The 27,152-nt window shown below is 43.8% G+C and overlaps 1 protein-coding gene across 1 annotated transcript in view; it reads left to right on the top strand.

The window, feature by feature from the left end:
* The first annotated feature begins 559 nt into the window (after positions 1 to 559).
* nyap2a (neuronal tyrosine-phosphorylated phosphoinositide-3-kinase adaptor 2a) overlaps positions 560 to 27,152 on the top strand; it is a 42,890-nt gene continuing 16,297 nt past the window's right edge. Inside the window, exons 1-5 of the mRNA XM_065008391.1 lie at positions 560 to 649; positions 986 to 1,052; positions 5,266 to 5,393; positions 6,119 to 6,152; positions 23,147 to 24,271. Coding sequence (XP_064864463.1) covers positions 560 to 649; positions 986 to 1,052; positions 5,266 to 5,393; positions 6,119 to 6,152; positions 23,147 to 24,271 — 1,444 coding nt within the window. The remainder of the gene's footprint in view (positions 650 to 985; positions 1,053 to 5,265; positions 5,394 to 6,118; positions 6,153 to 23,146; positions 24,272 to 27,152) is intronic.

Genomic DNA, 27,152 nt, shown 5'->3' with positions numbered 1-27,152 from the left:
GGGGTGAACAGGCAGTGGCTCGGGTGATTGTTGTCCTTGATGATGTTTATGGCCTTCCTGTGACATCAGGAGGTGTAGGTGTCCTGGAGGGCAGGCAGTTTGCACCTGGTGATGCGTTGTGCAGACCTCACTACCCTCTGGAGAGCCTTACGGTTTTGGACGGAGCAACTGCTGTACCAGGCTGTGATATAGCCTGAGAGGATGCTCTCGATTGTGCATCTGTAAAAGTTTGTGAGTGTTTTTGGTGACAAGCCAATTTTCTTCAGCCTCCTGAGGTTGAAGAGGCGCTGCTGCACCTTCTTCACCACGCTGTCTGTGTGGGTGGACCATTTCAGTTTGTCCGTGATGTGAATGCAAATGCTAGTGTATAGCAGAGAGTCAATCACCTCTTTAAAATCCAGTTTCAACTGTTCAGAGCTGCCCTTCATAATGTCATTAAAACCCACATGGACTAAAATAGAATCGATTTCTATCTACTAACGTTGTACATTCGGGAGCAGCTTATTTATTTCATTGATTTGAGATAGTTTATGCACCAGGAGCAGTCACATTTCTTACCATGGAGCTGCCCAAAATCACGGCTGGCGAGAAGGATGACGAAATTCGCCCACTCCCATGCTTCACGGGATTCGGAGGACCCTTTAAGTATGTACGAGTGGCAGGATAGCCTGAGTCCGTAGCTCTTAGCGCCTGGTGCTGGCCTCCGACCGATGAAGAAGCCTCACTCGATCCAGAGTGTGGCTCAAGTTAGGGGAAGGAGTAGGCACAGTGGCCGCAGACACAGGCACCCCCAGTGACAAATATGCAGGAAGATCAGGGTCCAGAGTGGTGAAACTATTCATTGTTTCAATCCGTTCTGGGCCTCTCGTTTGGAGTGTAGACTGCTTTGCGGGAGGCCGCTGTGTTCGGCTTCTACAACTTGTGACATGCGACCATCGTTGATTGCTATGCTCCTCTTGCTGTGCTCCTTCGACTCCGCTATCAGATGGGGGACGAGAGGCAGGAGATGTCTTCCCTGCGAATGAACTCCGGGCAACACCGGCCTAGAAAAGGTAAACATTCCACTCAGTGCTTTCCAAAGTTTCTTACCTAGACTGACGACCTGCGTGCTGAAGGAAGCAACCTCAAGCCCACACACCTGCATATATAAGGTTGACAGTACATGTCACAGCAAAAACCAAGTCATCAGGTCCAAGGAATTGCCCGTAGAGCTCCTATACAGGATTGTGTCGAGGCACATCTGGAGGAAACCTAGCACCATCTCTACGTTAAGGCATGGTGGTGGCAGCATCATGCTGTGTGAATATTTTTAGCAACAGGGACTGGGAGACTAGACAGGATCGAGAGAAAGATGAACAGAGCAAAGTACAGAGAGATCCTTGATGAAAACTTGCTCCAGAGCACTCAGGATCTCAGACTGGGGCGAAGGTTCACCTTTCAAAAGGACAATGACCCCAAGCACACAGCTAAGACAATGCAGGAGTGGCTTCTGAACAAGTCTCTGAGTGTCATTGAGTGGCCCAGCCAGAACTTGAGATGATCTGTAGAGAAGAATAGGACAGACTCCCCAAACACAGGTGTGCCAAGCTTGTAGCGTCATTCCCAAGAAGACTCGAGGCTGTAATTGCTGCCAAAGGTGCTTCAACAAAGTACTGAGTAGTGTCTGAATACTTATGTAAATGTATTATTTCATTTTATTTTTATTTTGCAAAAATGTCTAAAAACTTGTCTTTGCTTTGTCATTATGGAGTATTATTGTGTGTAGCTTGATGAGGGGAAAAAACATTTCAATATATTTTAGAATAAGGCTGTAACGTGACAAAATGTCGAGATGAGATCTGAATACTACTGCACTGTAGTTCTGTATTTCAAAATGTTCAGTGGTGATAAATACAAACGATTGAACTATTCTTTAGTTCCAAAAGCATGTGGTATTTTCTTTCCAAAATGTGTCATTGTTCCAAAGAGAATCTCTGCTGCTATTACATTCAATGGAGAATATGGTTGATGGTAACTTCCTGTTGGTGTGGGCTTTTCGGATTCTTCTGTGGGGTTTAAGAGGTGCCACCACCTACTGTACGTAGTGTGCATTTCTCTAGTATTGACAGTGTTGTAGTGAGAGTACGAATCATAGACTGTAGCATATATCAAAGGACTTAATAATGCAAATAAAAATGTATTGTCTTTCAAATGAACCCATTGCGAGATTGCTTGATGAGGGTTTACAGTGGTCCTCTGAGTGGGGGCTACCTGCCAGAGATGCAAATAACATCTAAAAATGGCAAACTCTGCTCTCCCTCTAGTGGTAGGAATTTAAAGCCTTGGGTATAGGGAAATGGCAAATATCAAGTCAGAGGCCTTCTTTTGCGTACTGGGTAGTGAAGTATTTCAAGATGATAGGTTTGTTTGCTATTGAGATTGTGCATAGTAGGAACAGTGTGTGCACAGGGAAAAGCCTATAGGAAATAGGAGGCCATCAATGGTCTATTGTGTGGGTGCTATTATTTCCTACAATTGACAAGAACTTTTGAACATCATCTTGGCAATTACTTACCCCAATTCTGGCTTCAACTTTGACTCATCTGTCCTGGGCTCTCTGTAATTCCAACCCAATTTTTGGGCTACCCAAGAGGAAACTCTGGCGTTACAGAGGCAAGAGGGTGGATGAAGGCAAATGGTAAACCGGCCACCTCTTCCCTCCATTCTACTGGCCAGTCACTTGATAATAATCTGGATAACTTCCTATCGTGGATATACCACCAACGGGACTCTCGAAACAGCAATGTTCTTTGCTTTTCTGAAACATGGCTCTCCAACTTGATAGATTCTCCATTCACCGGGCGGACAGGACAGTGGAGTCTGGGAAATCTTCATCAAAACCAACTGGTGTGCTAACTCCTGCACGGTGGAAGTGTCCACCTGTCTTGGAATACCTAATGGGCAAATGCTGACCCTTCTACCCCCCGAGGGAGTTTACATCTGTTATCATGACTGCTGTATACATTCCACGTCAGGACTAAACAAATAACAAGCGAACTGTACAAGGCTATAAACATGCAAGAAAACCTGTATCGAGAGGCTGCTTTTCTAGTTGCCACTGATTTTAATTCTGTGTCACTAAGACACGTGATGCACAACTTCCATCAACACATCTCCAACGGCACTAGGGGCAATAAAGTCCTAGACCACTTCTATTCTACCTACAAGCAAGAATACAAGGCCCTCCCTCGTCCACTATTCGGAACATCCGATTATGACTCCGTACTCCTGCTTCCTGTTTACAAACAGAAATTGAAATAGGGAATACACGTGACTCGCTCCGTTGAGAAATGGCCACCGGAATTAGAGATTATGCTACAGGACTGCTTTGCACTGCTTTGCTAGCACTGATTGGAATATGTTTCGAGACTTCACCGATAGCATTGATGAGCTAACCACCTCTGTCCCCAGCTTCATTAGAAAGTGCATTGACTGCATTTTCCCCACGGTGATGGTTCCCTGCTTCCCCAATCAAAAGCCCTGGAATAACACAGAGGTTGAGAACAGGGCTACCACACACAGAACTATCGTAGACAACCCTGAGGCTACGCTGACAGGAATAATTACAAGTCCCACAATGACCAGTTGGCAGGCATATTCACAATAATTTTCAACCTATCCTAGTACCAGTCTGTAATCCCCACGTTTTAAGATGATCACGCTCATTCCTGTTCCCAAGAACTCTAATGCTTCATGCCACAATGACTACCCACTTCTCTAATCATAAAGTGCTTTGAGAGGCTATTTATGGCACACATTAACTCCACCATCCCAGATACACTCGACCCACTCCAATTTGCATACAGCCCCAACAGATCCATAAATGACGCAATCTCAACATGCCACTGGCTTTGAGTAAGGCCAATGTGTCTATGTATGCAGGTGACTCAACACTATGCATGTCAGCTACTACAGAGACTGAAATGACTGCAACACTTAATTTCGGAATGGGTAGCAAGGAATAAGTTAGTCCTAAATATTTCCAAAACCTAAAGCATTGTATTTGGGACAAATCATTCACTAAACCCTAAACATCAACTACATCTCGTAATGAATAATGTGTAAATTGCGCAAATTGAGGTGGCTAAACTGCTTGGAGTAACCCTGGATTGTAAACTGTCAAGGTGAAAACATATTGATACAACAGTAGCCAAGATGGGGAGAAGTCTGTCCATAAAAAAAGTGCTGCTCTGCCTTCTTAACAACACTATCAAAAAGGCAGATCCTACAGGCCCTGGTTTTGTCACACCAGGACTATTGTTCAGTCGTGTGGTAAGGTGCCACAAAGAGGGACTTAGGAAAATTGCAGTTGGCTCAGAACAGGGCAGCACAGCTGGCCCTTAAAAGTACACAGAGAGCTAACATTAATGAGATGCATGTCAATCTCTCATGACTCAAAGTGAAAGAGTGATTGACTCCCTCATTACTTGTTTTTGTAAGAGGTGTGGACAAGCTGAAGGTACTGAGCTGTCTGTTTAAAATACTAGCACATAGCTCAGTCCATGCATACCCCACAAGACATACCACCAGAGATTTCTTCACAGTCCCCAAGTCCAGAACAGACGCACACTACTGCATAGAGCCATGACTACATGGAACTAACTATATTCCACATCAGGTAACTGATGCAAGCAGTAGAATCAGATTTAAAATGCAGGTAAAAATGCACCTTATGGAACAGCGGCGACTGTGAAGTAACACAAACATAGGCACAGACACATGTATGCACATACATGATAACACACGCACTGTAGACACACGTACACATGGATTTTGCGTTGTAAATATGTGGTAGTGGAGTATGGGCCTGAGGACACACACTTAGTGTGATGTGAATTATGTAATAAATGTAATGTAAAAAAACAATGTTTTATGTATAACTGCCTTAATTTTACCGGACCCCAGGAAGATTAGCTGCTGCCTTGGCAACAGCTAATAGGGATCCATAATAAATACAAATACTAATTTCTCTTCACACTGCCCTCACCCAAATAGATAATAAGAGGAAAACTTGTGAGAATGTTGTTCATTGACTACAGTTTAGCTTTCAACACCATTGTCCCCTCCAAGCTCGTCACCAAGCATAGGACTCTCGGTGTGAACACCTCCCTCCTGCAACTGGATCTTGGACTTCCTGACGGGTCGACCCCAGTTGCTGAGGGTAGGCCAAATCATCTCTGCCACACTGACCCTCAACACAGGGGGTCTACAGGGGTGTGTTCTTAGTCTTCTACTCCCTGTTCACCCACGATTGTGTGGCCATGCGCGACTCCAACATCATCATCAAGTTTGCTGACGACACTACGGTGGTATGCCTGATCACCAGCGACGATGTGTCAGCCTACAGGGAGGAGGTCAGTGTCCTGGCTGTATGGTGCTAGAGCAACATCCGTAAGACAAAGGAGCTGATCGTGGACTACAGGAAACGGGGCGGGCGGGGGGTGAGTACAACCCCCTGGGGCTGCAGTGGAGCAGGTCGAGAGTTTCAAGTTCTTCTGTGTCCAAATCACTAAAGACGTAAAATGGTCCAAACACACAGTCATAGTTTTGAAGAAGATGCGACAGTGGCTCTTCCCCTTCAAGAGGTTGAAAAAGTTTGGCATGGGCCCTCAAATCCTCAAAAAGTTCTACATCTGTAGTATTGAAAGCATCTGGACTGGAGGAATCACTGCCTTGTATGGCAATAGCACCGCCCTCAATCACATGGCACTACAGAGGGAGGTGCGGAGAGCCCAGTACAGAACTGAGTACAGAACATTGCATTCGGAAAGTATTCAGACCCCTTGCCTTTTCATACATTTTGTTATGTTATAGCCTTATTCTAGAATGGATTAAATCGTTTTATCCCCTCATCAATCTACATACAATAGCATATAATGACAAAGCAAAAAACGTTTTTTTTGGAAATGTATTAAAAATAAAAAAACTGAAATATACATTTACATAAGTATTCAGACCCTTTACTCAGTGCTTGGTTGAAGCACCTTTGGCAGCGATTACAGCCTCAAGCTTTCTTGGGTATGACGCTACAAGCTTGGCACACCTGTATTTGTGGAGTTTCTCCCATTCTTCTCTGCAGATCCTCTCAAGCTCTGTCAAGTTGTATGGGGAGCGTATTTTCAGGTCTCTCCAGAGATTTCGATCGGGTTCAAGTCTGAGCTCTGGCTGGGCCACTCAAGGACATTCAGAGACTTGTCCTGAAGCCTTTCCTGCGTTGTCTTGGTTGTGTGCATAGGGTCGTTGTACTGTTGGAAGGTTAACCTTCACCCCAGTCTGAGGGCCTGGGGGCTCTGGAGCAGGTTTTCATCAAATCCAATCAAATCAAATCAAATTGTATTTGTCACATACACATGGTTAGCAGATGTTAATGTGAGTGTAGCGAAATGCTTGTGCTTCTAGTTCCGACAATGCAGTAATAACCAACAAGTAATCTAACTAACAATTCCAAAACTACTGTCTTATACACAGTGTAAGGGGATAAAGAATATGTACATAAAGATATATGAATGAGTGATGGTACAGAGCAGCATAGGCAAGATACGGTAGATGGTATCGAGTACAGTATATACATATGAGATGAGTATGTAAACAAAGTGGCATAGTTAAAGTGGCTAGTGATACATGTATTACATAAGGATGCAGTAGATGATATAGAGTACAGTATATGCATATGCATATGAGATGAATAATGTAGGGTATGTAACATTATATTAGGTAGCATTGTTTAAAGTGGCTAGTGATATATTTTACATCATTTCCCATCAATTCCCATTATTAAAGTGGAGTTGAGTCAGTGTCAGTGTGTTGGCAGCAGCCACTCAATGTTAGTGGTGGCTGTTTAACAGTCTGATGGCCTTGAGATAGAAGCGGTTTTTCAGTCTCTCGGTCCCAGCTTTGATGCACCTGTACTGACCTCTCCTTCTGGATGATAGCGGGGTGAACAGGCAGTGGCTCGGGTGGTTGTTGTCCTTGATGATCTTTATGGCCTTCCTGTAACATCGGGTGGTGTAGGTGTCCTGGAGGGCAGGTAGTTTGCCCCCGGTGATGCGTTGTGCAGACCTCACTACCCTCTGGAGAGCCTTACGGTTGTGGGCGGAGCAGTTGCCGTACCAGGCGGTGATACAGCCCGCCAGGATGCTCTCGATTGTGCATCTGTAGAAGTTTGTGAGTGCTTTTGGTGACAAGACAAATTTCTTCAGCCTCCTGAGGTTGAAGAGGCGCTGCTGCGCCTTCTTCACAATGCTGTCTGTGTGAGTGGACCAATTCAGTTTGTCTGTGATGTGTATGCCGAGGAACTTAAAACGTACTACCCTCTCCACTACTGTTCCATCGATGTGGATAGGGGGGTGTTCCCTCTGCTGTTTCCTGAAGTCCACAATCATCTCCTTAGTTTTGTTGACGTTGAGTGTGAGGTTATTTTCCTGACACCACACTCCGAGGGCCCTCACCTCCTCCCTGTAGGCCGTCTCGTCGTTGTTGGTAATCAAGCCTACCACTGCTGTGTCGTCCGCAAACTTGATGATTGAGTTGGAGGCGTGCGTGGCCACGCAGTCGTGGGTGAACAGGGAGTACAGGAGAGGGCTCAGAACGCACCCTTGTGGGGCCCCAGTGTTGAGGATCAGCGGGGTGGAGATGTTGTTGCCTACCCTCACCACCTGGGGGCGGCCCGTCAGGAAGTCCAGTACCCAGTTGCACAGGGCGGGGTCGAGACCCAGGGTCTCGAGCTTGATGACGAGCTTGGAGGGTACTATGGTGTTGAATGCCGAGCTGTAGTCGATGAACAGCATTCTCACATAGCTATTCCTCTTGTCCAGATGGGTTAGGGCAGTGTGCAGTGTGGTTGAGATTGCATCGTCTGTGGACCTATTTGGGCGGTAAGCAAATTGGAGTGGGTCTAGGGTGTCAGGTAGGGTGGAGGTGATATGGTCCTTGACTAGTCTCTCAAAGCACTTCATGATGACGGAAGTGAGTGCTACGGGGCAGTAGTCGTTTAGCTCAGTTACCTTAGCTTTCTCAAGGATCTCTCTGCACTTTGCTCCGTTCATCTTTCCCTCAATATTCTACAGACAGACAATTCCTTCGACCTCATGGCTTGTTTTTTTGCTCTGGACCTTATACAGAGAGGTGTTTGGCTTTCCAAGTCATGTCCAATCAATTGAATTTACCACAGGTGAACTCCAATCAAGTTGTAGAAACATCTCAGGGATGATCAATGGAAACAGGATGCACCTGAGCTCAATTTCGAGTCTCATAGCAAAGGGTCTGAATAGTTATGTAAATAAGGCTTTGTCATTATGGGGTACTGTGTGTAGATTGATGAGGAAAAACATGATTTAATCAATTTTAGAATAAGGCTGTAACGTAAAATGTGGAACGGGTCTTTCCGAATGCACTGTATATCAGGTGGTATGTAAGGAAGGCCCGAAAAAATTGTTAGACTCCAACCACCCAAACTATAGACTATTCTCTCTGCTTCCGCATGGTAAGCGGTACTGGTGCATCAAGTCTGACACCAACAGACTCTTGAACAGCTTCTATCTCCAAGCAATGAGGCTGATAAGTAGCTAACAAAATAGCTACACAGACTGTATCTTTATTGACCTTTTATTGACCGCTCAAAGGGCTCACACACACATTAACATTTGTTTATCTTTTATCCTGTTGCCTAGTCACCTTACCCCTATATGTACATTATCTACCTCCATCACTCAAGTATACCTGCAAATTGTAATTATGGTATTGACCCTGTATATTATTTGCTTGCTTACTTACTTATTGGGTTCATCATATTTCTTCTTTCTTGTGTTTTTTTTAGTATTACATTGTTATTGATTATTGCATTATTAGTTTGAGTTTGTAAGAAAGGTATTTCACTGTACAAATTTTTGTACGAGCATATGTCCTGAGATGTGCAAACAGTCCAACAGGGAGATTGTTTTGGATTTCGTCAGTACTAAAGTCCATGGTGAATTTCAGGTTTGTGTTCCATTGCTCCAGGATAACAAATAATTCAAGGAGCTCTTCTTCACTGCCTGTCCACAGCGTCAGTATGTTGTCAATGTATCTGTACCAACCCATGATGTTGGGTAGGAAAGAGGGTAACACTTCATTTGGATAGTCTCAAGTAGATGGTTTGTAGATGTTCATATGGAAGCCTTGAAGCACAAGGCAAAAAAAAAAAAACTATATAGACTCTTGGAATTATCTTGTTTGAACGACTTAGTATCTTGTTCGAATTACTTAGTGTCTCGTTTTAACGACTTAGTAAAAAGGTTGTCAGAACGTGTAAGGGTTACTGTAGCCATTCATTCACTAATTCCATCCATTAATATTATTTTTCATGTACAGTTCTTTGATAGCCTAAATCACGGCTGCTTTGAATGCTAGAACAGTGGGCGAGTGTGGAGCAAGGAGCAGAGCGTAATCGAGCAGATTTTTAAAGAATTGTCAGTCGTCTCTCCCTTTTCACAAGCTCTGGGCATGCTCTGCCAAGCATTTTCATTTCCTTTATCACTATTCTTTTAATTAGGCCTATGTGGTGGTAATATTTTAGCCTACCTCACCAGCAGTAGCCTATATCTAGTTTATATTGTAAGCGGTGCTTAACTGGTGGCAGGGAAGTCAGAAGCAGGGGAGCAGAACTAGGTAATAGCCAGAGCAGTTTAATTGCAAAACCAACGGCAACAAATTAATAACCAACATGGGTACAAAACCCGACGCGCACCAGTAAACATATGCACAAGCACTTAGAGGGTTAAATACACAACAATTAATGAGGGGAATGAAAACAAGACAAAACAAAAGGAAAATGAAAAGTGAATTGACGATGGCTAGAAGACCGGTGACGCCGAACGCGAGAATATTACAAGCGCATAGGCCTAATTAAAATAGTGATAAAAGAAACAAAAATGCTAGGCTGAGTATGCCTAGAGCTTGTGGCTGAGCAGTACCAGAGCAAAATTGGAGCGGGAGAGATGGCCGACACCATTTTTTATCTGCTAAATTTACGCTCTGCTCCACACTCGGTCACTTACATGTTATGGCATTCAAAGCAACCCTGCTTTAGGCTATCAAAGAACTGTCAATGAATAATCATATCAACAGATGGAATCAGTGAATGAAAGGCTGCAGCAACTATTACCCAGTCTGACCCAGTCTTTTGTAGAAAAGACAAGTTGACAACCTATTTTTACTAAGTCATTCAAACGAGATAGTAAATTGTTCAAATGAGATCATTCAAGAGTCTACATATTTGTTATTTATCTTTGGCCTTGGGCTTCAGGGCTTCCATATGAAACCATCTACAAACCATAATACGTGGGACTATACAAATAAAGTGTTATCCCCTTTCCTACCCAACGGCATGGGTTGGTACAGATACATTGACGACATACTGATGCCGTGGACAGGTAGTGAACAAGAGCTCCCTGACTTCTTTGCTCTCCTCAACACATGGAACAAAACCTGACATTTACCATGGATTTTAGTACAGACCAAATCCAAGACAATCTCCCTGTTGAAAGGTTTTCACATCTCAGGAGATGTGCTTGGACTGAAATTAGTTAATTAAAAGTTTACAAAATGTATGTCACATGTCAAAATGTATGCCTTTCTTGCAAACTCAAAACCCAAATATGCAATAATCAACAACAATGTAATACTAGAAAAAAAACACAAGAAACATGAAGAACACAATAAGTAAGTAAGAAAATAGCTGCAACCATATAGGCCTAATTAAAAGAATAGTGATAAAGGAAACCAAGCGTGCCCAGAGCTTGTGGCTGAGGAGTACCAGAGCAAAATTGGAGCAAGAGAAAAGGCTGACACCATCTTGTCACGAAACGATAGAAACGGACCAAGGCGCAGCGAATGTTGAGTTCCACATGATTTAATAATAGTGAAAACTTAACAATAAACGAACAACGAACCGTGACTACAGAGGTGCTACATACCTGTACACTTACTCAAAATACAATATCGCACAAACACAGGTGGGAACAAACAAACACTACTTAAATATGATCCCCAATTAGAGACAACAATTACCAGCTGCCTCTAATTGGGAATCATACAAATCACCAACATAGAAACATGAAAACTAGAACACCCACATAGAAATAATAAACTAGACTAACCCGCCAGTCACGCCCTGACCTACTCCACCCTAGAAAATAAGGACTCTCTATGGTCAGGACGTGACACATCTTCGTACTTACATGCTCTGGCATTCAAAAGCAGCCCTTTCTTAGGCTATCAAAGAACTGTCAATTTATAATCATATCAATGGATGGAATCAGTGAATGAATGGCTTCAACAACCATTACACAGTCTGACAAGCTGCATAACAAATGGGGCCTAATTAAACTAAATAACAATTAAGTTGCTCAAACAAGATAAGTAGTTCAAAGACTTAGTATCTCGTTTGAATGACCTAGTATCTTTTATGAACGGCTTAGTTAAAAACAAAAAATAGATACTAAGTAATTTAAACAAGATATAAAGTATTATTATTTTGTTTTGCCTTGGGCTTCTGTATTTTCAGTAGATGTTCAATAACTGTCAACAACATTTCAACCAACCCTAACCTTAACCCTCATCCTAACCCTAAACTTAACCCTAACCCACTGACATGATAACATTGTACATATTTTGTTTACAGTTTATTTTCCTAGCATTGATGTTTACAATGGCTCCACCTCTATTGCTAGAGACACGTCAACTTCTGTCCTCAACGCTGCCTGAAGAAGACTATTGCAGTCGAATTACGCTGCAGTTGTTCATCCCAATTTTATGTAAACTATAGCCTGATCTGCTCCTATTTATGTATTCTTTGTAAATATTATCTGTAAATTTTTAACTAAAATGTTATTTACTGTATGACAAATGATACTACAATCAATATTCTTTATACAGATGTCTAATGCAATTGATTTATACTCCCCTATCATCTCTCACTGCAAAGTTACAGAATCAAATAGTTAGATGGCCAATCCTTAAGGAGTCAATCCTACCATACAGCAGACCCAATCTGATGAGATTTGTATCGAAACAAAGCCAAAAACAAGAACAACCAAACAACAACAGCAATACACATATATCAACAAAAACAACACACATACAGTTGAAGTCGGAAGTTTACATACACTTAGATTGGAGCCATTAAAACTCATTTTTCAACCACTCCACAAATTTCTTGTTACAAACTATATTTCTGGCAATTCGGTTAGGACATGTACTTTGTTCATGACACAAGTGTTTTTTCCAACAATTGTTTAATGACAGATTATTTCACTCTTTTCACTTTTATCACAATTCCAGTGGGTCAGAAGTTTACATATACTAAGTTAACTGTGCCTTTAAACAGCTTGGAAAATTCCATAAAATTATATAATGGCTTTAGAAGCCATTGATAGGCTAATTGACGTAATTTGAGTCAATTGGAGGTGTACCTGTGGATGTATTTGAAGGCCTACCTTCAAACTCAGTGCCTCTTTGCTTGACAAAAGAAATCAGCAAAGTCCTCAGAAAAAAAATTGTAGACCTCCACAAGTCTAGTTCATCCTTGGGAGTAATTTCCAAATGACGGAAGGTACCACGTTCATCTGTACAAGCAATAGTACGCAAGTATAAACACCATTGGACCATGCAGCCATCATACCGCTCAGGAAGGAGACGCGTTCTGTCTCCTAAAGATGAACATACTTTGGTGCGAAAAGTGAAAATCAATCCCAGAACAACAGCAAAGGACCTTGTGAAGATGCTAGAGAAAACAGGTACAAAAGTATATATATCCACAGTAAAACGAGTCCTATATCAACATAACCTGAAAGGCCGCTCAGCAAGGAAGAAGCCACTGCTCAAAAAACCGCCATAAAAAAGCCAGACTACGGTTTGCAACTGCACACAGGGACAAAGATCATACTTTTTGGAGAAAGGTCCAAAGATCATACTTTTTGGAGAAAGATCCTCTAGTCTGATGAAACAAAAATAGAACTGTTTGGCCATATTGACCATCATTATGTTTGGAGGAAAAAGGGGGAGGCTTGCAAGCCGAAGAACACCATCCCAAACGTGTTCTGCAGGAGGGACTGGTGCACTTCACAAAATAGATGGCATCATGAGGAGGAAAATGATGTGGCTGTATTGAAGCAACATCTCAAGACATCAGTCAGGAAGACGGATGGTCACAAATGGGTATTCAAAATGGACCATGATGCCAAGCACACTTCCAAAGTTGTGGCAAAATGGCTTAAGGACAACAAAGTCAAGGTATTGGAGTGGCCATTTATAAAATACATTTATAATGCGGAATTTCACTAACTGCTCTCCCAAGGCAACAGCCTCGGGAAACATTTCAAATGGAGAGGAAATAAACATTTTGTTAGTTTTCACTTTGCGAAATCTTAATCAGTCCAAACAATTCAAATTCAAAATTCTTACTTTCCAATTAACTTCGCATTTCCTTTGTTACTTTCACTAGTCTACATCTCTGTTTCATTTAACTCAGAAGACCTCTCAATCACCATCACCCAGTACACATACCTTCTGCTGCAACACTTGTTTCCCTCTACAATCTATACTATACTCTACCTCTGTCTTTCCGTCTAACGTTTACTTTACCAGGTGAACAAAAAGTTTTAAATTACAGTGGAAACAAACATAATTACTCGTGACCCCGCCATATGCATTTAATTTTAATTTCAAAGTTCCAATTAGTTGTTTACTCACATAAATGCTGCATATTATTGTTAAGAAAAATGATCACTTCCACGGTGGAGGGTTCAGGCATGGTTCTCCTTTTGTCTATGGTCCAGCTTGCCGAGTCGGATACTATTTCACTGCTGCTGCTGCTGTTGGCCGGGATGCAAATCACACTTCTCACCAACTTGGCTATCCGTGGATATACTGTGCTCTTTTGGACTTCCACCAGCCCAACAGATCTCTTTTGTCTGCCATCACAGGCCTCTGTTGTATATCTTGTCACGTCATCATCATCTTCTTCATCAGCATTCTCTGTGACTTTTTTCCACTCTGAAAAGTCCAACTCTCTTCTCTTGGCTGGTTGTGGCACAGACACAGTATTCTGTAGGCTCCTCTGATGGTGGCACAGCCATGGATTGTAAAAGTTTGCACACATGGTCATAGACATCTTGCCTGTCTTGGGCGGGCAGCATCCTCAGCTGGTTGAACTTGGGCCAGATTAATGTTGCCACCTTGTGTAGGTCTTTGATGTTCACCTTCCTCTCCAATCAACCGCTGTGATGCTGTCGCACAGCAGCCTGCTGTTGCTAGGCTAGTGCGTGGGGCTGACAGTGATACCTTAGTCTCTCTGACCCGAGACAAACCAGGTTAATTAAGAATAAGATACTTTTCCAGTTCCTTCTGTGTGTCAAAAAAATGGCTTTAGGAACTCCAGGGGATACTGCATGTAATTCTTTTGACTCTCTCTGTGGGGCTCTTTCTGCGGACCTACAGCTTCTCGTGCACTTCATTGTACATGTCCTGAACAGAGTTGAGGGTCAGGTACACCGTATTAAACCTTGTGTCTCCCATCTGCAGCTGGCTCTTTGAGAGTTGCACAGCCAGCCCAGACTGCTTGACATAGCTGTAGAGTGTATAATAAGCACATCATAAACTTTCAAACCCGTTTCATGGCAAATACGATGCCCATGGAAAGCTATATGAATGAATTAGGTCTAAATTATTATTATTATTATTATTTTGGCTATATTCATTTTATTCCTAAATGCACTGTTGCTAAAGGTATTACATGTTTATATAAAGCAAAATAATTAGGATAACATACTGCATTGTATTTATTTTTGCTTATATCATCATATCAGAAGTAACCTACCTGACAAGGTACTTTACTGCTGTGAGCGTTTCAGCAATGTCAGGTGCATCGATGGCCAGTGCTGCTCCCTCAAGGCCTTGTCACAGCATTGTGTATAGAACTTGGTTCTGGCAGTCCAGTCTCTGATATGGCCGAAGGGCTAGAACGATGTTGGAGCCCTGGTCAGTTTCCCAAACAATGTTGTTTAACCTCTTCAACCTATGGGGGCGCTATGTCATTATTGGATAAAAAAAACATGCCTGTTTTAAGCGCAATATTTTGTCACGAAAAAATGCTCGACTATGCATATAATTGGCAGCTTTGGAAAGAAAACACTTTGACGTTTTCAAAACTGCAAAGATATTATCTGTGAGTGCCCCAGAACTGATGCTACAGGCAAAACCAAGATGAAACCTCAAACAGGAAATGAGCTGAATTTTTGAGGCTCTGTTTTACTATCGTCTCCTTATATGGCTGTGAATGTGCCGTGAACGAGCTTATGCTCTCTGCCGTTCGTCCAAGATGTCTGCAGCATTGTGACGTATTTGTAGGCATATCATTGGAAGATTGGCCATAAGAGACTACATTTGCCAGGGGTCCGCCCGGTGTCCTTTGTCTAAGTTGGTGCGTAATTCTCAGTGGCAATCATTTTACCATGCGATTCAGAGGGAGAAGCACACTTCCAGGAACGATACATCATTGAAGAGATATGTAGAAAAACACCTTGAGGATTGATTCTAAACAACGTTTGCCATGTTTCAGTCGATATTATAGAGTTATTTTGGAAAAAGTTAGGCGTTTTTATAACTGAATTTTCGTTTTTTTTTGTTAGCCAAACATGACGCAGAAAACGGACCGATTTCTCCTGCACAAATAATCTTTCAGGAAAACTGAACATTTGCTATCTAACTGAGAGTCTCCTCATTGAAAACATCCAAAGTTCTTCAAAGGTAAATGATTTATTTGAATGTTTTTCTGGTTTTTGTGAAAATGTTGCCTGCTAAATGCTAACGCTAAATGCTAAATGCTAGTTTGCTATGGTTGAGAAGCATATTTTGAAAATCTGAGATGACAGTGTTGTTAACAAAAGGCTAAGCTTGAGAGCTAGCATATTGATTTCATTTCATTTGCGATTTTCATGAATAGTTAACGTTGCGTTATGGTAATGGGCTTGAGGCTGTAGTCATGATCCCGGATCCGGGTTGGCTCGACGCAAGAAGTTAATGACGTAGAGTTGAGGCCAAATTTGGTCACTAGCAGCTTCACTATTTCTCCCGGTTTTGGCATCTTCTGCTGGAAACTGTGCTGTGGTCAGGTTGGAAATCTGGAAATCTGCAGTAATATAATGGCATGTTATCGTCAGATAACTAAGCTGCCGATAGTCGTCAGTCCGGATGTCAGGATGTTTTAACTTCTCTGTCAGGTTTTCTCTCTTTTCGTCTGCCAGGCTCAGACATCTGGCGGAGACAGTCTGGTGGAGGGGCAGAACAGAGGTAGCATGCACCTTCCCGTAAGTAGCCAGCACATCAATACGCTTTTGGGCAAGCTCGTCAAAGCCTGCCCCTTCTACAGTGGATCCAAGATGGCGTAGCAGTAAGTCATGTCGTGTCGTGTCTCTGTATATATCTCTTTCGTTTTTTACATATTTTTCTTTGCATATCTCTTTAAAAACTTTTTGCTAAACCTAAGCTTCCAATTACTCTCCTGCAACCCGCCTCACCCAATGTAGCTATTTTCCTAAAGTATTTATATTTATATTTACTTGGAACCGGAACCCCTCAACTGAAGCTCAACTGAAGCTAGCCAGCAAACCACTAGCCATGCTAGCGGTCTTCAGCTAACCGGTCATCAGCTAACCTTCAGCCCGGAAAGCTCTCGCCAGTTCGAACAACGCGACTCTAACCAGAGCATAACGGACCTATTTATTTTTTTCATCCACCGATTTCTTCCCCGGATTCCCACCGCAAATGGAACATTTTTCAGCTGGATCTTCACAACTAGCTATCTAGCTATCTACGAACTGTTAGCTTGCTAGCACAGGCCTGCTAACCGTCTGCATCGCCGCGTCCCAAACAACCATATTTACTTTCTATCACTTTTTGATTTTTAATTTGTTTATACCTTCCGGAAACCTGCCTCACCCAATGTGATACGGAATCGCTATTATTTTTAATTTTTTTTAGAACACACTCAAGAACCTCCAGAAGCTAACCAGCTAACTAGCTACAAGCTATTTAGTCATTGTTCGTTTTTTTTTTTTTACCTGGATAACACTCACCAGTCCAGCTTCCCTGCCCCATCCACCGCTGCCCCCTGGACACTGATCTCTTGGCCACATAGCTGATGCACGCTGGACTGTCCATTAATCACGGTACTCCATTCTGCTTGTTTGTTTTATCTGTTGGCCCCGTTGCCTAGTCAACGCCATTTTACCTGCTGTTGTCGTGCCAGCTGATTTGCTGTTGTTGTCTAACCTACTGTTTTAGCTAGCTTTCCCAATTCAACACCGGTGATTACTGTATGCCTCGCTGTATGTCTCTCTCAAATGTCAATATGCCTTGTATACTGTTGTTCAGGTTAGTTATCATTGTTTTAGTTCACAATGGACCCCCTAGTTCCACTCCTCATACCCCTGATAACTCCTTTGTCCCACCTCCCACACATGCGGGGACCTCACCCATTACAACCAGCATGTCCAGAGATACAACCTCTCTCATCATCACCCAGTGCCTGGGCTTACCTCCGCTGCACCCGCACCCCACCATACCCCTGTCTGCGCATTATGCCCTGAATATATTCTACCATGCCCAGAAACCTGCTCCTCTTATTCTCTGTCCCCAACGCTCTAGGCGACCAGTTTTGATAGCCTTTAGCCGCACCCTCATACTACTCCTTCTCTGTTCCGCGGGTGATGTGGAGGTAAACCCAGGCCCTGCATGTCCCCAGGCACCCTCATTTGTTGACTTCTGTGATCGAAAAAGTCTTGGTTTCATGCATGTCAACATCAGAAGCCTCCTCCCTAAGTTTGTTTTACTCACTGCTTTAGCACACTCTGCTAACCCTGATGTCCTTGCTGTGTCTGAATCCTGGCTCAGGAAGGCCACCAAAAATTCAGAGATTTCCATACCCAACTATAACATCTTCCGTCAAGATAGAACTGCCAAAGGGGGAGGAGTTGCAGTCTACTGCAGAGATAGCCTGCAAAGTAATGTCATACTTTCCAGGTCCATACCCAAACAGTTCGAACTACTAATTTTGAAAATTACTCTCTCCAGAAATAAGTCTCTCACTGTTGCCGCCTGCTACCGGCCACCCTCAGCTCCCAGCTGTGCCCTGGACACCATTTGTGAATTGATCGCCCCCCATCTAGCTTCAGAGTTTGTTCTGTTAGGTGACCTAAACTGGGATATGCTTAACACCCCGGCAGTCCTACAATCTAAGCTAGATGCCCTCAATCTCACACAAATCATCAAGGAACCCACCAGGTACAACCCTAAATCTGTAAACAAGGGCACCCTCATAGACGTCATCCTGACCAACTGGCCCTCCAAATACACCTCCGCTGTCTTCAACCAGGATCTCAGCGATCACTGCCTCATTGCCTGTATCCGCTACGGAGCCACAGTCAAACGACCACCCCTCATCACTGTCAAACGCTCCCTAAAACACTTCTGTGAGCAGGCCTTCCTAATCGACCTGGCCCGGGTATCCTGGAAGGACATTGACCTCATCCCGTCAGTTGAGGATGCCTGGTCATTCTTTAAAAGCAACTTCCTCACCATTTTAGATAAGCATGCTCCGTTCAAAAAATGCAGAACCAAGAACAGATACAGCCCTTGGTTCACTCCAGACCTGACTGCCCTCGACCAGCACAAAAACATCCTGTGGCGGACTGTAATAGCATCGAAGAGTCCCCGTGATATGCAACTGTTCAGGGAAGTCAGGAACCAATACACGCAGTCAGTCAGGAAAGCTAAGGCCAGCTTCTTCAGGCAGAAGTTTGCATCCTGTAGCTCCAACTCCAAAAAGTTCTGGGACACTGTGAAGTCCATGGAGAACAAGAGCACCTCCTCCCAGCTGCCCACTGCACTGAGGCTAGGTAACACGGTCACCACCGATAAATCCATGATTATCGAAAACTTCAATAAGCATTTCTCAACGGCTGGCCATGCCTTCCGCCTGGCTACTCCAACCTCGGCCAACAGCTCCACCCCCCCCCCCGCAGCTCCTCGCCCAAGCCTCTCCAGGTTCTCCTTTACCCAAATCCAGATAGCAGATGTTCTGAAAGAGCTGCAAAACCTAGACCCGTACAAATCAGCTGGGCTTGACAATCTGGACCCTCTATTTCTGAAACTATCCGCCGCCATTGTCGCTACCCCTATTACCAGCCTGTTCAACCTCTCTTTCATATCGTCCGAGATCCCCAAGGATTGAAAGCTGCCGCAGTCATCCCCCTCTTCAAAGGGAGACACCCTGGACCCAAACTGTTACAGACCTATATCCATCCTGCCCTGCCTATCTAAGGTCTTGAAAGCCAAGTCAACAAACAGGTCACTGACCATCTCGAATCCCACCGTACCTTCTCCGCTGTGCAATCTGGTTTCCGAGCCGGTCACGGGTGCACCTCAGCCACGCTCAAGGTACTAAACGATATCATAACCGCCATCGATAAAAGACAGTACTGTGCAGCCGTCTTCATCGACCGTGCCAAGGCCTTCGACTCTGTCAATCACCATATTCTTATCGGCAGACTCAGTAGCCTCGGTTTTTCGGATGACTGCCTTGCCTGGTTCACCAATTACTTTGCAGACAGAGTTCAGTGTGTCAAATCGGAGGGCATGCTGTCCGGTCCTCTGGCAGTCTCTATGGGGGTGCCACAGGGTTCAATTCTCGGGCCGACTCTTTTCTCTGTATATATCAATGATGTTGCTCTTGCTGCGGGTGATTCCCTGATCCACCTCTACGCAGACGACACCATTCTATATACTTTCGGCCCGTCATTGGACACTGTGCTATCTAATCTCCAAACGAGCTTCAATGCCATACAACACTCCTTCCGTGGCCTCCAACTGCTCTTAAACGCTAGTAAAACCAAATGCATGCTTTTCAACCGATCGCTGCCTGCACCCGCATGCCCGACTAGCATCACCAGCCTGGATGGTTCCGACCTTGAATATGTGGACATCTATAAGTACCTAGGTGTCTGGCTAGACTGCAAACTCTCCTTCCAGACTCATATCAAACATCTCCAATCGAAAATCAAATCAAGAGTCGGCTTTCTATTCCGCAACAAAGCCTCCTTCACTCACGCCGCCAAGCTTACCCTAGTAAAACTGACTATCCTACCGATCCTCGACTTCGGCGATGTCATCTACAAAATGGCTTCCAACACTCTACTCAGCAAACTGGATGCAGTCTATCACAGTGCCATCCGTTTTGTCACTAAAGCACCTTATACCACCCACCACTGCGACTTGTATGCTCTAGTCGGCTGGCCCTCGCTACATATTCGTCGCCAGACCCACTGGCTCCAGGTCATCTACAAGTCCATGCTAGGTAAAGCTCCGCCTTATCTCAGTTCACTGGTCACGATGGCAACACCCATCCGTAGCACGCGCTCCAGCAGGTGTATCTCATTGATAATCCCTAAAGCCAACACCTCATTCCGCCGCCTTTCGTTCCAGTACTCTGCTGCCTGTGACTGGAACGAATTGCAAAAATCGCTGAAGTTGGAGACTTTTATCTCCCTCACCAACTTCAAACATCAGCTATCTGAGCAGCTAACCGATCGCTGCAGCTGTACATAGTCTATTGGTAAATAGCCCACCCATTTTCACCTACCTCATCCCCATACTGTTTTTATTTATTTACTTTTCTGCTCTTTTGCACACCAATATCTCTACCTGTACATGACCACCTCATCATTTATCACTCCAGTGTTAATCTGCAAAATTGTAATTATTTGCCTACCTCATGCCTTTTGCACACATTGTATATAGACTCCCCCCCTTTTTTCTACTGTGTTATTGACTTGTTAATTGTTTACTCCATGTGTAACTCTGTGTTGTCTGTTCACACTGCTATGCTTTATCTTGGCCAGGTCGCAGTTGCAAATGAGAACTTGTTCTCAACTAGCCTACCTGGTTAAATAAAGGTGAAATAAAAAAATAATTAAAAAAAAACAGTATTGAAGAGCCAAACATCCTTGCCAAACATCCTTGTCATGTACCGACTACTTTACTTTAACTTCTTGACGCTACCAATCCCTGTAGCGGGATAATTTTCATCTTCAACCGCTGAATAGCATAGCACAACAGTCAAATAATATTACTAGAAAATATTCATATTCATGAAATCACAAGTGCAATATTTTGAAACACAGTTTAGCCTTTTGTTAATCACCCTGTCGTCTCAGATTTTGTAATTATGCTTTACAGCGAAAGCAATCCAAGCGTTTGTGTAAGTTTATCGATAGCCTAGCATAGCATTATGTGCACTTAGCATCAGGAAGCTTGGTCACGAAAATCAGAAAAGCAATCAAATTAACCGTTTACCTTTGATGATCTTCGGATGTTTTCACTCACGAGACTCCGAGTTACACAGCAAATTATTTTTATACCCAAATTACCGACGTTTGTTTGTCGCGTTATGTTCCGAAATCCACAGGAAAGAGAGGTCACGACAACGCAGACGGAAATTCCAAATAGTCTTCATAATGTCCACAGAAACATGTCAAACATTTTTTATAATCATTCCTCAGGTAGTTTTTAAAATATATATTCGATAATATATCAACCGAGTGTGTAGCTTTTTCCATAACAGCGGGAGGAACAATGGCCGCTTCACTCAATTGCGCACCATCTCACTCTGAGAGCCCCCACCTCTCCACTTACGCAATGTGATCCTTCACGCTCATTTTTGAAAATAAAAGCCTGAAACTATGTCTATAGACTGTTGACACCTTAGTGAAGCCACAGAAAAAGGAATCTGGTTGATATCCCTTTAAATGGAGGACAGGCACGCATAGGAACACAGAGGTTTCAAAATAAGAGGCACTTCCTGATTGGATTATCCTCAGGCCTGCAATGTCAGTTCTGTTATAGTCACAGACAATATTTTTACAGTATTGGAAACTTTAGAGTGTTTTCTATCCTCCTCTGTCAGTTATATGCATATTCTAGCATCTGGTCATGGGAAATAGGCCATTTACTTTGGGAACGTTATTTTTCCAAACATAAAAATAGTGCCCCCTAGCTTCAAGAGGTAAAGTGGCACAGTTACTTTTTTGTTAACAAATGCAGACATATAGGTTTGGCCTGGGGAAGAGGCCATCGCACCAGGCCGTCGCACCAAAATGGCACTACAGAGAAGACGTACCAGTTGTCTTGATGTCATACTTTAAAAATGCCCCGTACCCTTTGCATTTTTTCATTGCCAGAGGATTTGCCAGTGGTTTAACAACCAGGTCAAATGTTTTCCAGAGATCAGACTTCCCCTTTCACTCCTGAGCAACCAATATTCATTCGCCTGTGGCAAAACCCTTCTTCACATCCTTCGCATCCATTTTGCTGTGTTGTAACAGTTTTCTGAGGTTATAACCAATTGGCTCTCCTATGGTCCGGCCCTACCTTATCGGTCATGCCCTACATGCACGGTACATGCACTACATGCAAGTGTGCCACGTGAATAGATCATGGGAATGGTTGAAGGGAGTAGGGAATGTTTTTGCTGTCTAAACAAATGAGGGATTTCATTAACAGAACTTTTCAGTAAGAGAAACAACAAGTAAAACAATTAATTAAAATGACTGTAATTAGGTATAGCGTCAGGAACATGGACAACGGGATACACACTGTTGATGGCTGCACTGCCTGTCCTGCTCATTGACAGAGAGGAGGAGAGAGACAAGGTGCTGCATTTAAAAAATATATGTTTTATGTACACAGCCAGACAAGCCCGAGCTGGAATTTGAGCCTGGCTTGGAATGACAACTCTACCCCCAACCTTGAGCCTAATGCTAACCCTAACTCTGAAAAACAAATATCCATGTACTTGCAAGTGGGGGAAAAAAGTCCAGTGTGGCAGTCTCCTGCACCTCTCCATGTATATTTATTTATCTGTGTCTTTCAGAAGGGTTAAAAAGCGCAAGTAAAATTTTGGCGTGACCAATAAAGTGATCTTAATCTTAAACAATTCTGCCTCTATTGTCCTTTGTATCATGGTTATCTGCTGATGACCTGTTTTAACGCTACTGTCTGTCTGTCCCCCATGCAGGGTCCAAGTCGCGACCTTTCAGTGAGGAGTACAAGCGGATCCCTCCTCCCAAGCCAAAGAGGAACCCTAACACGCAGCTGAGTACCTCCTTTGATGAGTCCTACATCCAGAATCATGGCAACAGGAAGGAAGGAAGGAGGGAAAAATCCTCATCGCAGAGCCAGAGCCCAGCCCCAGATACGGAGGACGAGGACGAGCCTGTCTACATCGAGATGGTGGGTAACATTCAGAGGGAACTGAAGCAACGCCTCTTGGAGGACGAGGACCAGAGTGAGTCGGTCTACGAGGAAATGAAATACCCCATGTTCGACGACATTCTCCAGGACGCTAAGTGGGAACAGGACATGGAGCAGGGTCGTTCCTCCTCCTCCCACACCACCCCCCGGGGGTCCCTCTGTGACATCCCCGCCCCCTTCCCCAACCTGCTCACCCATCGGCCGCCCTTGCTGGTCTTTCCGCCAGCCCCTGCCCAGTGCTCGCCTAACTCGGATGAGTCACCCCTCACTCCGCTGGACGTCACAAAGCTGCCCATGCTGGAGAATGTTGCCACTGGGTACACCAACAAGCCCGGGGGAGGTGCCTCTCCCACGACCTCTGAGGCTCCGCCCCCCTCCTCCTCCCCCCATCACCGCAAGGGGGAGAGAGAGAGAGACAGGAAACGAGAACGGGAGAAGGAGAAGGATAGAGAGCGGGATCTCCAATTCACCCACACTATCACTGCGTCTGGTCGCTCCTCTGCCCCTCCCCTGCCCTCCACTCTCTACAAGGCATCGGCGTCGGCTCATGGGTATCCCAGAAGCCATTCCGCGTGTCCCTCACCTGTAAGCATGGGCCGCTCGATCACACCGCTCAGCCTCAAGCGCCCACCACCTTATGACGCCTTGAAGATAGGTGGCAGCATGCCCCGATCCACCTCCTCCGTTGCGCATGCCGCCAAGAGCTCAGTTGGTCAGGAAGGGGGAGGCAAACTGAGTAACTCTTCTTCGGCCCACAGCTCCATGCAGAATGTGTCGCGTTCCCGCACCCCTACAAGCCCTCTCGATGAACTCACCAACCTGTTTACTGGTGGCCGGAATATGCTAAAGAAGGGATCGGGAGGGAGGAAGGTCAAGGAGTCCGCTGAATGTGAGTGCCTATGATTAGGTATTGGCACATACAATATTTTGTTCATGAGGGTTAAATTGTCTCAAATGATCTATGTAAATTCAGAGGTTGACTGCTAAAAAGTTGCTAAAAGGTATTGAATAAATTCACACATAGATTATACCTGTCAATCTGTCTCCTAACCAGAGACCATGAGCAATACCTAGAGAGACACAGGCCATGTCAGTGAGAAAAAAGAGTGAGAGGCAGTGTTAGAGGGAGAAATATAGAGAAACAGTGTTGGGAATAGAGGAAAAAACACAAAAGAGAGGGAGGCAGTGTCAGAGGTGTTTTCAAGACGTTCAAACATTCATAGATGACCAGCAGGGTCAAATTGTAGAGAGTACAACAATCCAGCACCTCAGGAGTAAATGTCAGTTGGATTTTCATAGCCAAGCATTGAGAGGTTGAGACAGCAGGTGTGGTAGAGATAGAGAGAGGGAGGGAGAGAGAGTCGAGAACAGCGCATCTGGGACAAGATAGAATGTCTGGTGAACAGGTCAGGGTTCTATAGCCACAGGCAAAACAGCAGAAACTGGATCAGCAGCATGGCCAGGTGGACTGGGGACAGCCAGGAGACATCAGGCCAGGTAGTCCTGAGGCAGTCCTGAGACATGGTCCTGTAGAGATGAGTCAGAACAAGCTAGGACTGTGCGATATAATAGGGAGTTGTGGTTTCCAAAAGACCAATATTCTACACAGTTTAGTGCAGAACATGTGGCAATAAACTACAATGACCATAATGCATTGCTCACCCACTTTGGAGTGTCAGGTAGCCTAGTGGTTAGAGCATTGGGCCAGTAACCAAAAGGTTGCTGGATTGAATCCCAGAGCTGACAAGGTAAAAATCTGTCATTCTGCACCTGAGCAAGGCAGTTAACCCACTTGGATGTTGATTATGGCAGCACCCCGCACCTCTCTGATTCAGAAGGGTTGGGTTAAATGCGGAAGACACATTTCAGTTGAAGGCATTCAGTTGTACAACTGACTAGGTATTCCCCTTTCCTTTCCTTACTTGTCAGGGAGAGAAGAGAGAACCCACAAGAGGGAAAGAAAGCAGTTGCTTTGCGAGGTACAGTATCTCTACCTGAAAATACATGATCTTAGTCAGTGGTTACCAGAAATATATATTTTTAAAACATGTTTTAAAAAACATAGGCCTATGCAACATTAACTTATATAAAAAAAAGTCTAAGCCGTTATTTAATCAATTTTCTTTTGCCTTCACTACTGTAGCCCATAGAAACGCATTGAATAACACAGTCATAAATGGCAAAAAAGTAACATAAATAATCAGGAATAAGGTTTTGAAGTGTCTGTCCTGTATCTAGGAGATATAAGAAAGCTCAGGAAATACAGTTGAAGTCGGAAGTTTACATACACCTTAGCCAAATACATTTAAGCTCAGTTATTCACAATTCCTGACATTTAATCCTGGTAAGAAATCCCTTAAGAATGTGAAATGAATAATAGGCGAGAGAATGATTTATTTCAGCTTTTATTTATTTCATCACATTCCCAGTGGGACAGAAGTTTACATACACTCAATTAGTATTTGGTAGCATTGCCTTTAAATTGATTAACTTGGGTCAAACGTTTCGGGTAGCCTTCCACAAGCTTCCCACAAAAGGTTGGGTGAATTTTGGCCCATTCCTCCTGACAGCGCTGGTGCAACTGAGTCAGGTTTGTAGGCCTCCTTCTATGGCTTTGTGATGGCCACTCCAATACCTTGACTTTGTTGTCCTTAAGCCATTTTGCCACAACTTTGGAAGTGTGCTTGTGGTCATTGTCCATTTGGAAGGCCCATTTACGTTTAAGCTTTAACTTCCTGACTGATTTTGCTTTAATATAGCCACATCATTTTCCTTATTCATGATGCCATCTGTTTTGTGAAGTGCACTAGTCCCTCCTGCAGCAAAGCATCCCAACAACATGATGCTGCCACCCCCGTTCTTCACGTTTGGGATGGTGTTCTTCGGCTTGCAAGCCTCCCCCTTTTTCCTGCAAACACAACAATGGTCATTATGGCCAAACAGTTCTATTTTTGTTTCATCAGACCAGAGGACACTTCTCCAAAAAGTACGATCTTTGTCCCCATGTGTAGTTGCAAACTGTAGTCTGGCTTTTTATGGCGGTTTAGGAGCAGTGGCTTCTTCCTTGCTGAGCGGCCTTTCAGGTTATGTCGACATAGGACTCGTTTCACTGTGGATATATATACTTTGTACCTGTTTCCTCCAGTATCTTCACAAGGTCCTTTGCTGTTGTTCTGGGATTGATTTGCACTTTTCACAACAAAGTACGTTCATCTCTAGGAGACAGAACACATCTTCTTCCTGAGCGGTATGATGGCTGCGTGGTCCCATGGTACTTATACTTGCATACTATTGCTTGTACAGATGAACGTGGTACCTTCAGGTGTTTGGAAATTGCTCCCAAGAATGAACCAGACTTGTGGAGGTCTACAATTTTTTTCTGAGGTCTTGGCTGATTTCTTTTGATTTTCCTATTATGTCAAGCAAAGAGGCACTGAGTTTGAAGGTAGGTGCTTGAAATACATCCACAGGCACCTCCAATTGACTCAAATTATGTCAATTAGCCTATCAGAAGCATCTAAAGCCATGACACAATTTTCTGGAATTTTCCAAACTGTTTAAAGGCACAGTTATTTTATTGTATGTATATTTCTGACCCACTGGAATTGTGATACAGTGAACTATAAGTGAAATAATCTGTCTGTAAACAATTGTTGGAAAAATGACTTGTGTCATGCACAGAGTAGATGTCCTAACCGACTTGCCAAAACTATAGTTTGTTAACAAGAAATATTTGGAGTGGTTGAAAAACGAGATTTAATGACTCCAAC

Source organism: Oncorhynchus nerka, linkage group LG23, assembly GCF_034236695.1.
Source record: "Oncorhynchus nerka isolate Pitt River linkage group LG23, Oner_Uvic_2.0, whole genome shotgun sequence".
NCBI classification, from domain to species: Eukaryota; Metazoa; Chordata; class Actinopteri; order Salmoniformes; family Salmonidae; genus Oncorhynchus; species Oncorhynchus nerka.
This window is presented reverse-complemented; position numbering and strand designations above follow the sequence as displayed.